This window comes from Hippocampus zosterae, chromosome 18 (assembly GCF_025434085.1).
Source record: "Hippocampus zosterae strain Florida chromosome 18, ASM2543408v3, whole genome shotgun sequence".
NCBI classification, from domain to species: Eukaryota; Metazoa; Chordata; class Actinopteri; order Syngnathiformes; family Syngnathidae; genus Hippocampus; species Hippocampus zosterae.
In genome coordinates, this window is record NC_067468.1 from 14998161 (window position 1) to 15012654 (window position 14494).

Genomic DNA, 14494 nt, shown 5'->3' on the forward strand with positions numbered 1-14494 from the left:
AAATGGCCGTCACCGTGCCGCGGGCCACATGATGGCTCCCGGTTCCCTTGGGGAGCCGTTATGAGCTATATAATTTTTTTATATTTATTTATATAATTTATATAAATTATGAGCTGTAAATTTCCCCAGTGTGGGACAAATAAAGGATATATTGAAGAAGTCAAGGCTGATGGTGTATTAAGTTACTGTAATGGTTGTTTTGGTAAGAGGAAAACTTACACTAGCTCTCTTATATATTACTGTACATATTCATTCATTCATTCATCTTCCTAACCGCTTGATCCTCACTAGGGTCGCGGGGGATGCTGGAGCCTATCCCAGCTGTCTCCGGGCAGTAGGCGGGGGACACCCTGAATCGGTTGCCAGCCAATCGCAGGGCACACAGAGACGAACAACCATCCGCACTCACACTCACACCTAGGGACAATTTAGAGTGTTCAATCAGCCTGCCATGCATATTTTTGGAATGTGGGAGGAAACCGGAGCACCCGGAGAAAACCCACGCAGGCCCGGGGAGAACATGCAAACTCCACACAGGGAGGCCGGAGCTGGAATCGAACCCGGTACCTCTGCACTGTGAAGCCGACGTGCTAACCACTGGACTACCGGGCCGCCCTACTGTACATATGAGAATATGAAATTTTCATGGCGATTTTAGCGAGCATCACAGAAGTTGACATGTTTAATTTGCTTTGGCGGGCCACATCATTTGATGTGGTGGACCAGATCTTGCCCCCGAGCCTAGAGTTGGACACCATTGCTCTAAATTAAAACATCAACGACTTTTGTGACTTTGCCTTGGGTTTGGTTTTTGATGTCAGTAGCTACGGTGCTTTTTGTTGTCGCTTACATTTTGTTAGGTAGGATTTGGCATGACCTGATGTCTCTCAGTGTTTGAGTGTCTTGACTGACGACACAACGAAGAGAGTCCTCGTTCCTGCAGCTTCGATGCATGGCCCGTCACAGCTTGAGAGAGATAGAATCTTGGTCCTTAAAAGAGCGCCAGAGTCCATTGCGTCTCCTTGCCGAGGACGTGCACATTTATCAGCCCTGGTCCGACTGGTCCTTTTTGTGACTTTGGCCGACGGAAGCTCCGGTGAGACAATTGAAAGACCTCCCGCGGTTTCATGGCTAAGCGCAGTGGGAGAGGCTGAGCTTCAGCAGCCCTTCTGTGTGCATCTTGTAAAGGAGTTTGAACTCAGCGGGCAACTGATGGGCCTCCTGCCATTTGGTCGTGAACTTGGTGCCCTTCTTGTCGTAGTAGTGATAAGGCAGTTCCTTCCCCGTGTTGGGGTCCCAGCCGAATGGCCAGAAGCCGTACAAGTGGATCTGGTCGCACATCGACGATGCCAGCGTGTACATCAGGATGCCGGTGCTCAGGCGCTTTGGCGACAGCTGTTTGGTTTTCCAATAGCTGGTGAGTCCGTTTGAGAAGAGAAATGAAAGAGAGCGGGGTCATGAGACTGCAGACCATGAGGCGGAAAGGAACGTGTCACGTGACTTCTTGTGTTCAATGCAGCCCAACTAGTCTGAATACAGTATCGCGACGAATATTGCGTTTCTCTAAAAAGAATTCAACTGCAAAATCCACCCGTTTAACCACTTCAGTAGGCGGCCATTTTGCCACTTGGTGTGGACTGAAAATGACATCACCAATTGCTCAGGTAAGAACCAATCACAGTTCAGCTTGCGAATGTCACATGACCAAAGTGAGAAAACAGCCCCCCCGTAATTGGTTGTTACCTGAGCCCTTGAGCGACTGTGACGTCATTTTCTGTCGACAGCGATGGGCATCGCGGCCGCCCCCGAGATGGACGAAAACTGGTGGATTCGGCGGCTTAAATCATATTCCACAAACGCAATATTAATCAGAACGCCATGTTCAGACAAACGGGGCCGCATTGAACATATTTTTATTAAAAAAAAAAAAAAAAAAAAGATTGAGTTGGTTTCCCTTTGAAAAAAAAAAACAAACTTGTTGTGTTTTCAGCACAAGCTTGCTCAATCAACAAAGGCTATCCTAAATTATATTATTATTATTCATTCATTCACTCATTCATCTTCCGAGCCGCTTGATCCTCACTAGGGTCGCGGGGGGTGCTGGAGCCTATCCCAGCTGTCTTCGGGCAGTAGGCGGGGGACACCCTGAATCGGTTGCCAGCCAATCGCAGGGCACACAGAAACGAACAACCATTCGCACTCACACTCACACCTAGGGACAATTTAGAGTGTTCAATCAGCCTGCCACGCATGTTTTTGGAATGTGGGAGGAAACCGGAGCACCCGGAGAAAACCCACGCAGGCCCGGGGGAGAACATGCAAACTCCACACAGGGAGGCCGGAGCTGGAATCGAACCCGGTACCTCTGCACTGTGAAGCCGACGTGCTAACCACTGGACTACCGGGCCGCCCTTAAATTATTATTATTTATTTATTTTTAGCATGATCACAAATTAATATTTGGAAGATACGTAGCAAATACGTACAATATCGCCTTCATTCAAATTCTCACACTACTAACACATGCCCCCAACTATCACCATCCTCGCAATTTGCATTACGTTCCATTTTAAACATTGAGAATCAACTAAGAATCCCGTATACCATAATTGATGTCAAATAGAATTCTTCGACGGATTCGTTATAGCGACGACGACTATCGGCGTCCTTCACCCTCCGCACGCCGCTGCCCTCGCGAGTCGAAAACTCCTCAAACGGGCCTGGACAAAAGGCGCTCAGCGAGCGGTTGAGGTGCTAAAAGGCAGCCTGAGCTGCTTAAACGTGCTAAGACTTGCCCAGCAGGTAGATTTAATGGGCTTGCTGAAGATTAGTCTACTGTAAGAGTGACCCATTCTGCGACTACAACACTAACAAGCGGACTTAAATCCCTCTTGTCCGGTTTCAACTCGGTGCCATGCCTTTCACTAAATTGTACTTTCCTTATAATCTGGCTTTGGAGTTTAAATCTCCCCCTTTGCTACACGCACGCGCGCGTGCGCACACACACACACGTCGACAAACACTACAAAAAGACGTCAACATGTGGTCTCCAGGTGTTATCGATAATACACAGTGACAAAATGTCATCTGTTAAACAAGGAGTAAAAATCAAGAATACAATTAAACCTTATGTTATGTTAAGGGTCAATTTGACCCGTTTCAGTTTTTGTGGTGACCAAAGCAGTGGATATCCTTTCTTTTTCTTCATGAAATTTTGTGACTTTTCCTCATCTAGGGTCATGAACTGGTGTGTAAAATCTGGACACTTTTTTTTTACAGTGCGGGTCAAAATGACCCACAACATAATCAATGTGATTTTTTTTTCAACATAATATGAGGGTTAAGTTAAGTTCATTCATTCATTCATCTTCCGAGCCGCTTGATCCTCACTAGGGTCGCGGGGGGTGCTGGAGCCTATCCCAGCTGTCTTCGGGCAGCAGGCGGGGGACACCCTGAATCGGTTGCCAGCCAATCGCAGGGCACACAGAAACGAACAACCATCCGCACTCACACTCACACCTCGGGACAATTTAGAGTGTTCAATCAGCCTGCCATGCATATTTTTGGAATGTGGGAGGAAACCGGAGCACCCGGAGAAAACCTACGCAGGAGAACATGCAAACTCCACACAGGGAGGCCGGAGCTGGAATCGAACCCGGTACCTCTGCACTGTGAAGCCCACGTGCTAACCACTGGACTACCGGGCCGCCCTAAGTTAAGTTAAGTTAAGTTTTTTTAAAGCATTAAAAAAAATGCTCAATTTTTTTTAGGGGTGGGGGTGGGGGGGGGGGGGGTGTAGTCTCTCGTGTCTTTAGATGTGAGGGTGCATGTCTTACTTGTTAATGTGCTGCATGATGTTTCCAGGCCAGGCCAGCTGGACTTTCAGCTGACCGCGATGTTCCACAAAGAAGTCCACCAGAGTCCTGGTCACCGTGGCCGACGTGTGGAAGAAGAACGCCGGGATCCACAGAATGGCCCCATCCAGCTTCTTCAAGCTCAGGAAGAAGTTATTCCTGTCCTGCACCGTCAACAGATTGTTGTAGTACTTCTCTAAGATGCTCGGGTTGAAGGTTGTCATATTTGTGCGCCGGCCGACATCTCGCTTAAAGAACTCGGTTGGCGCAAAGTTGCAGCGGAAGACAAAGTCAAACTTCTCGATCTGATCGCCGCAACGTGAGCCGGTGAGGATGCCGCTGTTGCCCACCACGGCGCAGACGTTGTAGTGCTTGTTCAGAATCGGCGACACCTCGGGGAGGAGCGAGCGGAAGTTCTCGCCGATGGAGTAGACGTACTTGTGGCTGGAGTAGGCGTAATGCATCAGCTGGCCGATGCGGACTAAACTGCGCGTTAATGAGAAGTTGTGAGGAATGTCGACGTACTGAGAGATTTCCTTCCTGAAAGAAGCAAACACGGACAACGTTCCATCACCAAAACTCTTGTTTTTGTTTTTTTTTTTACCTAAATCTGCCAGCTTTTAAATTCCTGCTCAATTCATATCACTGATTGTTGTTCAATCGGCCATATGATATTTTGCATTATAAGATAAGATAAGATAAGATATCCTTTATTTGTCCCACACTGGGGAAATTATTCATTCATTCATCTTCCGAACCGCTTGATCCTCACTAGGGTAGCGGGGGGTGCTGGAGCCGATCCCAGCTGTCTCCGGGCAGTAGGCGGGGGACACCCTGAATCGGTTGCCAGCCAATCGCAGGGCACACAGAGACGAACAACCATTCACGCTCACACTCACACCTAGGGACAATTTAGAGTGTTCAAACAGCCTGCCATGCATGTTTTTGGAATGTGGGAGGAAACCGGAGTACCCGGAGAAAACCCACGCAGGAGAACATGCAAACTCCACACAGGGAGGCCGGAGCTGGAATCGAACCCGGTACCTCTGCACTGTGAAGCCAACGTGCTAACCACTGGGCTACCGGGCCGCCCCCTGGGGAAATTAATGATATGTTATTAGAAATGGTCACGGCCAACTACCGTAATAACGTACCGATTCGTTATGTCCCTCGAGGTACGTCGCGATGAGATTCGACTTTTTTGTATATACCCACGCATATGCGCTATAATGATGTGATGGTGTTATTTTACACGGACGTACGTACCTCTGTTGGATAAATGCTGTGCTGTTGTATCTCCATTTCGAGGAATTCTTGAGGTCTTCGCTAAGAGCATTGGTCAACGGCGTGAAAACTGGATCCAGATACTTCAGTGCCAATTGGGAGCTGGACCAGGGAGAGGGGGGAAGAGGGGAAAGTATTCAAAACGTTTAGAAGAGAGCATCCAGCAAGACAAGTAAGTGCAGCAAAAAATGGTGACTGCAATCTTGCGCACTAGAATGAAAAGTGATTTAAAAACGTGTACTCACCTGAGGTCAGGCTTGCGAGGTGGCCTTTCGCTGCAAAAGGAATATGAAAAATGTATCAGTAAATACAGACTCAGGAAGTCAAATGCAAACCTGTGAAAAAATTACATTGAAACACGCCCCCCCCCCCTTGACAATTTCAATCCAGCGGTCACAACGTCACTCAAAGCATAACCTTGGCCCCCGCGAAGGAAAATGATTACAGCAGAAGGGAAATGAACGGAGTGGCCGTGCTCTAAATCAGAGTCAAGGGCAGTTTGCTGACTTCCAGAAGCTTTGCTAGATCAACTGTGTTTTAGCAGCGCACTCTTTGACCGCACATGATGGATTTCAATGGAGGTGGACTGGGGACAATTCCTCTTTGTGGACTGGAAAGTCTTTCATTTGAGAATGGGAAGCATACGTGGCATCATTTCAAGAAAAGAGCGAGAAGGAAGAAAATTGAGAAACCTCAGGAGGTTCTTCAATCAATATGTTGTGTTGTGATATGTAGACTGTAATCTTAAAACACTACCATTAAAAAATGTGGATTAAACATTGAAATCTATGCATGCAGACTACCCCCCCCCCTCTCATTTGCTTTTCTGGACATAATCATAATTTAAAAAAAACAAAAACACTGCAATATATATTGTAACTGATCAAGCTTGAAAGCGTTGACTCGACTTGACTTCCTTGTGACGTCATCCAACTCTTGTGACGACTTCCTTGTGACGTCATCCAACTCTCATCTCTGGTTCGCCGTACAGTCGAACAACCGATTCACTATCGATGATGACCGATGGCGGTATCGGCAGCCGCCAGGCCTTAGTTTGAGACTGCACCGAGGAGGCCCTCGCCACCGGACTTCCAAAGCTTCAGCAAAAAGCAACCGCAGTAACCGTTCGCCAAATGAAATGATGCTAGCGTAAACCGTGCCGGAACTCACTCACCGATAGCCCGCGTGGAACATGTACATCCTCGGTCCTCCGTTCGGTCCATATCTGGGGGTGCCGCCGAGAAGGAAGTCCTTCTTAATGGACACGTAGCTGATGAGGGACAGAATGAGCAGCGCCACACTGAACATGACAAGCCCCAGGGCGCTTGCGATGCGCACCATCCTGCCTCGGCGGCGTCAGCGGGTGGCCGAGCCCGATACGAGGATGCGGTGGAGACGCTGACATGAAGAGCGCAGCCGACGTAGGGGGTGGGGGGCACGATGCGGTGTTAGCGACTGAGAGCGAGCAAGGACGTCATAGCAGATGAAGGGTGCCGTGTCCCTGAAAAAATAAAAACAACAACAACACGATTTTAAGAAAGGGGGGGGGGGGGGGGGGGATTTGACAGCATAGCGGAAATAAATCCCGGATAACCTGGTGGCGTTAAAACGATGCGGCAGCGATGTCCTTTGCGATGCATCCTCGGTGTCCGTCTGTCCGTCCGTCCGTCCTTCCTTCCTTCCTGGCTGGTGTCATTAATTAAGCCGGCGTCAGCTTTAAAGAGATGCAGCTCGATTGCAACTCTCATCACACAAACAGCCTCCTCACGCCAGGCGGACTCTTCCCGTCTTCCGCACGTTGGAGCTGCAGGGACACTGCATGAGGTACAACTGACATAAGGAGGACTGAAACCGGACAGTGTATAAAATTCAGGGGTGCCCAAACTTTTTGGATCAAATATCTACTTTTCGATCAACTAACCTCCCGGGATCTACCCTTACCGGCGCGCGCAAGCACACACACACACACACACACACACACACACACACACACACAAATTTGAGATTTATCTGCTTTATTTTATTTTTTAAATATATTTTTTAGTGAAAATGAGGCTGATAAGAGTGCAGTGTATATTCATTCATTCATTCATCTTCCGAGCCGCTTGATCCTCACTAGGGTCGCGGGGGGTGCTGGAGCCTATCCCAGCTGTCTCCGGGCAGTAGGCGGGGGACACCGTGAATCGGTTGCCAGCCAATCGCAGGGCACACAGAGACGAACAACCATCCACGCTCACACTCAATCAGCCTGCCACGCATGTTTTTGGAATGTGGGAGGAAACCGGAGCACCCGGAGAAAACCCACGCAGGCCCGGGTAGAACATGCAAACTCCACACAGGGAGGCCAGAGCCGGAGTCGAACCCGGTACCTCTGCACTGTGTAGCCGACGTGCTAACCACTGGACTACCGGGCCGTCCAATTTGAGATTTATCTGCTTTATTTTATTTTTTAAATATTTTTTTTAGTGAAAATGAGACTGATAAGATGATTAGTGTGCAGTGTATATTAACACAAAAAATATATTACTAACATGTACAAAGACACACAAATGGTTGTTTGTTTTTTTTCTTCTCGACACTCCTCGGATCTACTTGGGACCGGTAGATCAGGATCTACCTAATGGGCACCCCTGGTATGAATCATAATAGCACTCCTATTTACTTTTGTTTTGGTTTTTTTTTTTAAATTAGGGTAACGAGAGGCACAGCGGAGAAGTACTCATCACTGTCCATGTATGTTCATTTACCGTATGGATATACACTTTGTTGACATGTTGTCAAATAATCTGTAAGTGAAGTGAAAAGACCAAACCTCCCCCCCAACAATCTGTTTTTCGACTGACGCCATGATTGTTTTCAACAAAAAGCGGGCAGGCAGACAGCAATTGTCATAAAGACATCAGATAGGCAGGCTGTCACCGCCGCTGACATTTCATCAGTGACCTTTCTGGCGGTCTTAACGCTGGACTGAGCCCACACTCACGTGCGCACGTCTTTAGGCTTTTGTAAATCCTGTCAAACGGACACACAGATTTAAGACCCTAAAGCCTAATATCTCCCATCGAATGTCTCTTTCACTCTTCCAGCAACACTTGCGTGGCTTTCTGTGCCATTTTAAATGTTTCCAAGTGGAAACAAGACGAGCAAGAACTCACAAAGATTTGCAAACTCGCACTACAGTCGCTCGGTTGCGATGGTATAACCATTTCTTGGAAAATAGGCTACCACGTTCTTTTTACGCTCAACTCTCAAATGTCGCTGCAATTGAAATGCATCCGATCTAAGATGCGAAATCTCGCATTTGTCTCGTCATTTACAGGAATTGCTTCACTCTGGAACCTGTTCCTGCGCTATCGATGAATCACATCTCGCTTCCATGTTTGGATGGCAGGTTGCGCCGCTTAGGCGCTAACCAATCGACTTCCGAATACCTGCGCCAGAGTAACGGGGAGAGAAAGGCAGAGCTGCTACCGAGCAACCCGGCTTTACCATGAAGAGGCGTCAAGGCTACAGGCAAGAAAGAAAAAAAAATGGAGCTGAGGATTGGGGGAAAGAACATCGAGTGAAAGATTGAAGGAAGAAGGAAAGCCGGCATGATGAGTTCTGAAGAAGGGAGGGCCCAGCGAGCATAAAGGGACGAGGATAAAGCGCCGGTCACAGCCCACTGATTGGAGTCGCTCAGGCCGATCAATTTGAGCAGGTGCGTGACCGCGGTGAGGCGGCATCAATCGCGCACACGTGCGCACAAAGGAATACTCGCTCATTAAGCGAGTTTAGCCAAAAGCGGAAAAAGCTCAACACAAATAAATACGCTCCCTTTCAAAACAAGTCGAGAGCTAAGGACAGTTAGGTCATTTGATCATGATTGACGTTTCATCAGCAAACACACCGCAGACATTTTGTGACTTGATGCATGTGGTGTTGTTTTCTTTTGCCGCGATTAATATTTGCCCGGTGTGACCACTAACGGCGACTTTTGTCTTTTACTCGGATCCAGATCAGACTCCACATGCCGCATCGGTCTCATGTGATAGATGGGTTGAAGCGTCGCTGACGGGCTGGGATTTTAAACAGGATTATCGGACCCTGAGGCTGACGTGATCCGGGCCCGCAGGCCCCCCCCCCCCCCTTGCCCCCTTCTGAGCTGTCGCATCACCAAGCTAGTTTGGATCAGATTTCTCTCTCAATCAATGTGACTGTCGTTTAAAGATTCCTTTTTCAACATTCTCCGTGTGTCACATGAATCGTAAAAAATAAAAAATAAAAATGTTAACATACACAAAAATCTGGGCTGGCCTTTGAGTAGATTGGGATCCCTTTTATGGGATTATTTTCTGTGATATTTGCACACTAAAAATTTCAAAGGGGTAAATCGTTGATTACGTACCGTATGTGGTGCCAAAACACACGAGGCATCCCAGACTTCATCTCGGAAAATGAGAATCTGTGATGATGATTTACGGGCTGATGAAAGTGAACATGAAAGCAAATGTGATCAAGGGAGAGAGGGGGGTGATTGACGCGGAAAATACACATCGGAGCCACCGGCGGGCGCGGCCACAGAGGAGTCCGTGCAATTCGACCGGCTTCATTTCCATCAGCCTAGCTATTTTCGAAAATCCCTCAAGAAAAACCTATCGATATAAAAACACCTGATCAATATTGGTTACATCGGAATGCATAAAGAATTGAAATTAGACTTGAGTGTTCAACGCGGCGATCAGAAAATGGATATCAACATGTAAGATTGCTCTCTTCAACTACCTTGAACGCTCTAAAAACCAACACGATGCTTGACAAACACTTGAAAAGAACAATCATCAATCAATAACTTTTGTAATGTGACCTGCGATGTTTTCCAATCAATACGGACTCAAATACTCGCTGATACACGCCATAACCCTTGACAATGCCGAGTAGCTTAATGATTGCCATGCGACTCAGTGACACACGAGTCATTGTTTCATTGCGGTTAACACGATCAGCCATTGCCGTCGTCCTCGTTTACTTTCTGATAATCGCCATCACGGTGTATTCGAGAACAATGGCTAACGCCCGCCGGCGCGTGCGATGAACGACACGTTCTTGTCTGTCTCCATTTGACTGGATCACCCCGATTGTGACTTTGTAGCCGGCGACCGCTTGCTTCATCGTGAATCATTCACTATTAATCACGCTGGAGGTAAGTTACAGCTCGATGATATTGACTAGCCTAGCTAAAAGCTGGAAACGCCGCGCTTAAAAAAACAAAACCAAAAAAAACAACAATGTCTATATTGATACTTTTGTATTCTGATGTGGAGTACACAGCATGGGACGACTGTTTCAGTGTGTTTACTGTTTGGATGCTAATACTTCGTTTTAATTACCGTATTATATTATATTCGGATTTTCACCTGGGCTAGTTAGCTAGTTAGCATTGTGCCTGCGTGGGGTTTTCTTCCGGGTACTCCGGTTTCCTCCCACATGGCCAAAACGTCCACGGTAGGTTTTTGGGAACACCTTATAACATGGCAATGACTGCGACCAGTCTGTAAAATTCGACCAGCATTCGTTTGAGGAGCTCCAGCTGTCAGCTGGAGGCATGATTTAGATGTCAGGAAAGCAAAGCCTGCAAGCTTGTAAACAATGGCGGCGCTCCCAAAGGGGGATACAGTCATGGCAGCGGTTTAATCAGACTATAAGGTCAACATTGTTCGGTTTTCTTCAAGATAAAAAAAAAAAGAGGCTCTTTTGTGTAGAATCACTTTGTTACTACTGAACAAAGCATTCCCTTCCCAACACACACGAATAAAACTCTGTGTTGCTGGAGCGCCGTCAACATAGCGGACGACATATTTTAATTGATAAAAAAATAGGAATCGAAAAATGTCATCGCGCAGCTCCGTTGTGGTTTATTTAAAGCCTCACCTCCACGCGTACAGTCCACCCACTCGTCTTCTTCATATGTTGTAATATGTAGAGATGATGACCTATTGATTTCTGCTTTAGGCACGTTTGACAAGCAGGTGGCTGCTGGAATACACTCAAGGCCTAATCTCATTTGTTCGCTAATTAGCACTTGACTTACTACACTAGAGACCGGGGGGGGCGCTGACAGCGACAGGCAAGAGATGACTGATTGGTCTAGGAAACGTACACGTGGCGAAGATTCCTCTTAGTCGGGCCAAATTTTTTTTTGTTGTTGCTGAAAATAGGCTAGTTAGCGATAGCATTAAGCTCGCGGACCGAAAGGCAAAGCCATGTGGTTGTTTTTTAAATACACAAAGTGTCGGGCCATTTTTAACGCAGCACATACCTCACTAGAAGTAAGTGCAAATGGATCGATCGTGTGTTTCGCACCCCAACAAATATGCACATTGGACGAAAGCATAAAGCGCGAGTGCCCGCGCGCAAGCTAGCTCTAACTAAATGGAAGGGGCCTAATCACCTCACGGGGAGGAAACCTCGTCTCCTTCCGCCGCCTTTTAACATTAAGGGATATTAACGGCCCCCAGCGCTCCTCCGTTTCCTACAGAGAAATGAAATACATCATTAATGGTTTATCACAAACACGGCTAATGCCCGACGCAGACAGACCTCTTACCATTAATAAATGATGGCACGCGGGGGGCGGGGTGTTTTGAAAGCTGACAAGTCTAAAGGGGTGCTAGGGGGGGTGTGGGAGGTTGGATCCGTTTCAGAGATTTACCAGGAGGGAGGAAGAAATGCTTGATTTTTTTGTGCGGCTGCGATGTCACGATGCTCCGATTGGAAAAGTTGATCAACCGGTGATGTGGGCCATGCAAAAAAAAAAAAATAAAGCATTTGCGGGTTCCGTCTTATTGACCCCGTAACCCGATAACATGAGAAGTTGTCCGCTGTAGTCAGCGCCGTCCCCGGAAGGGTTAAAGAGAGGACAGCAAATGTCACTCTTCTGTTTTTGTCCCCATCCGTTCGTCCATTTAAAGCCTTCTTGAAAAAGTGACCCTCTTGTCCAGTATCCTCCCGGCTCGCTTAGGTGCTCATTAACCTTCCTCAGAGGCCACCATTCATCTCTCCGTTCACGTCTCATTCGTTGGAATAACGTCTTTGCCCCGTCGCCTTGTTTAACTTTTCCAATTAAAAGCGGAGGCTTACGCTATTAACCCCGCGTCCACGCCTGCCATTTTTCCAGGCTAACATTGTTTTGTAGGGGGCCACGGGGACGCCTAAGCAGCCGTATTTCAATCCCAACCTGGCAGCGGTCCTTGCGCGGTGACGGCCAACGGCAGGCGTGATGGTGAATTATGGGACCTGGATGGAGAGGGCAGATCATACGTTTGGATCTTGTCTCTGGCTTCCCATCGACCACGCTGAACACTGCAGCCTTGTGACACGCGTCCGTTTTTGAAAGGGTCAAACAGATTGAGTTAATCTGGTGCGCTGCTAATCATCCCGGAACCCAAAATCTTGGTCAAAGATTCGTAACTTGCATCTTCTTTCGAGGACACCAGGTCAAGGTTTCAAAGTGGCGTTCCGCAACCTTCTTGTCTTCATCATACTCGCGTCCTGACATTGAGAAGAACATGTGCGGCCGCCGAACACAGTGTAAAGGTCAGGCCACCAAGATATTAGATTAGCTCCGGTAAGGTGCAGTAATTAAAAAGTCACCACACAAATGACATCACGGTGACATTGTCGTCATGAGTCAACGGCAATCTAATAGTGAAGGTTATGTACGGCCAGTATGTCGCCACGGTGAGGGACGCCAGGTTTGGGATTCTGGAGTTTCAATGACACGGTGATGCAACTGACGGTAAAAAATAAAATAAAATAAAATAAAAACTGAAGAAAGAAATCAAATTCAGCCTTGCTACAGACCCCCCCCCCCCCCCCCCCCCCCCCGGCCCCCCCAAAGCAATGGCTGCAAGTACCTCAAGCGTCTCCAGGTGGTCCAAGATGCTGCTGCTTGGCTCCTAATTGGCTCCTAAAATTAATTAATCAACCCGTATTGTTTTGTGTTTTTTTGTTATTGTGTCCTTGGGTGTCTTTAAAGGCGCTTATAAATAAAATGTATTATTATTATTATTATTATTATTATTATTATTATTAAGGGCGGCCCGGTAGTCCAGTGGTTAGCACGTGGGCTTCACAGTGCAGAGGTACCGGGTTCGATTCCAGCTCCGGCCTCCCTGTGTGGAGTTTGCATGTTCTCCCCGGGCCTGCGTGGGTTTTCTCCGGGTGCTCCGGTTTCCTCCCACATTCCAAAAACATGCGTGGCAGGCTGATTGAACACTCTAAATTGTCCCTAGGTGTGAGTGTGAGTGCGAATGGTGGTTCGTTTCTGTGTGCCCTGCGATTGGCTGGCAACCGATTCAGGGTGTCCCCCGCATACTGCCCGGAGAAGGCTGGGATGGGCTCCAGCACCCCCCGCGACCCTAGTGAGGATCAAGCGGTACGGAAGATGAATGAATATTATTATTATTATTATTATTATTAATTGGAGCTCGTAAGAGGGAGCACATGCGCGAACGTTTGAACCAGTCGACCGACGCGCCGCCCCGGGCGAAGCTGCATTAACATGAAATGGACATGAACATATAAACAGCGGTTAAGGTAAACCTGTGTTTTCCTTTCGGGTGATTTCTGCTGGGGGGCGGGGGTGGGGGGGTGATGTCTAAGCTGTCAATCATGTGGATGCACTCTCGGGAAGTCAGCCCTCACGCTCTATTTGATTCCGTTGCCCTGTTCCCATGCCCTCACACACTGAAAGAGAATTAGCGAGTAAACACACACACATACATACACATACACGGCAGTTTGTTTGTTAGAACGTTGCATACAAACAAAAGCAAAAGTCCTGCAAAGGAAATTTCTCCAATAAATCAATCACTTGCCTTCATGGGACGTTGGAATGCTCTCTTGAGAGCATGAGCATGCAGCAAGATGGTGGACTCTTCCAGCACCTAATAACACTCAAACAACAACAAAAAAAATTATACAGCTCCAAAAAACGGCCCTAGGGTGTCAACTCTCCATTTGTTAGTGTGTGTGTGTGTGTGTGTGTGTATTTTTCCCCAGAGCGGTGTCCATCTATTACATTTTAAGGAAGGTTAAATGAGCACATGGCTGAAGACAGAACCGGAATACAAAAACAAAAGGAGGCGCAGTGACAGCATTTCTCACCTTGTGTGTGTGAGTGTGTGTGTGTGTGTACGTGAGGGAGTGGAGAGTCGGGCTGAAAACAACGGATCAATAGGTTTACTGTGGCCTGCAGCCAGTAGCTGTAACATCTAGCTGCTCCTGTGTGTGTGTGTGTGTGTATTGAGAGAGAGAGAGAAAGTGTGTTTCCCACTCTTTTCCATCCTCATCAATACATCCATCGAGTCAGCCCG

General features: G+C 47.5%; 1 protein-coding gene across 2 annotated transcripts; it reads right to left on the reverse strand.

The window, feature by feature from the left end:
- Positions 1–625: 625 nt before the first annotated feature.
- On the reverse strand, positions 626–11836 carry st8sia3 (ST8 alpha-N-acetyl-neuraminide alpha-2,8-sialyltransferase 3). 2 transcript variants are annotated; one of them, XM_052051033.1, is made up of 8 exons: positions 11725–11836; positions 11569–11649; positions 6733–6953; positions 6313–6639; positions 5384–5413; positions 5121–5240; positions 3837–4394; positions 626–1414 (listed from the first exon to the last, which is right to left on the reverse strand). In XM_052051033.1, exons 4-8 carry the CDS (start codon positions 6477–6479, stop codon positions 1132–1134), a joined length of 1158 nt encoding a protein of 385 aa, XP_051906993.1. In that variant the 5' UTR covers positions 6480–6639; positions 6733–6953; positions 11569–11649; positions 11725–11836; the 3' UTR covers positions 626–1131. The 2 variants fall into 2 exon arrangements, with proteins under 2 accessions (XP_051906993.1, XP_051906994.1); XM_052051034.1 differs by lacking the exons at positions 11569–11649; positions 11725–11836 and having other exon boundaries at positions 6733–6993.
- Positions 11837–14494: the final 2658 nt, after the last annotated feature.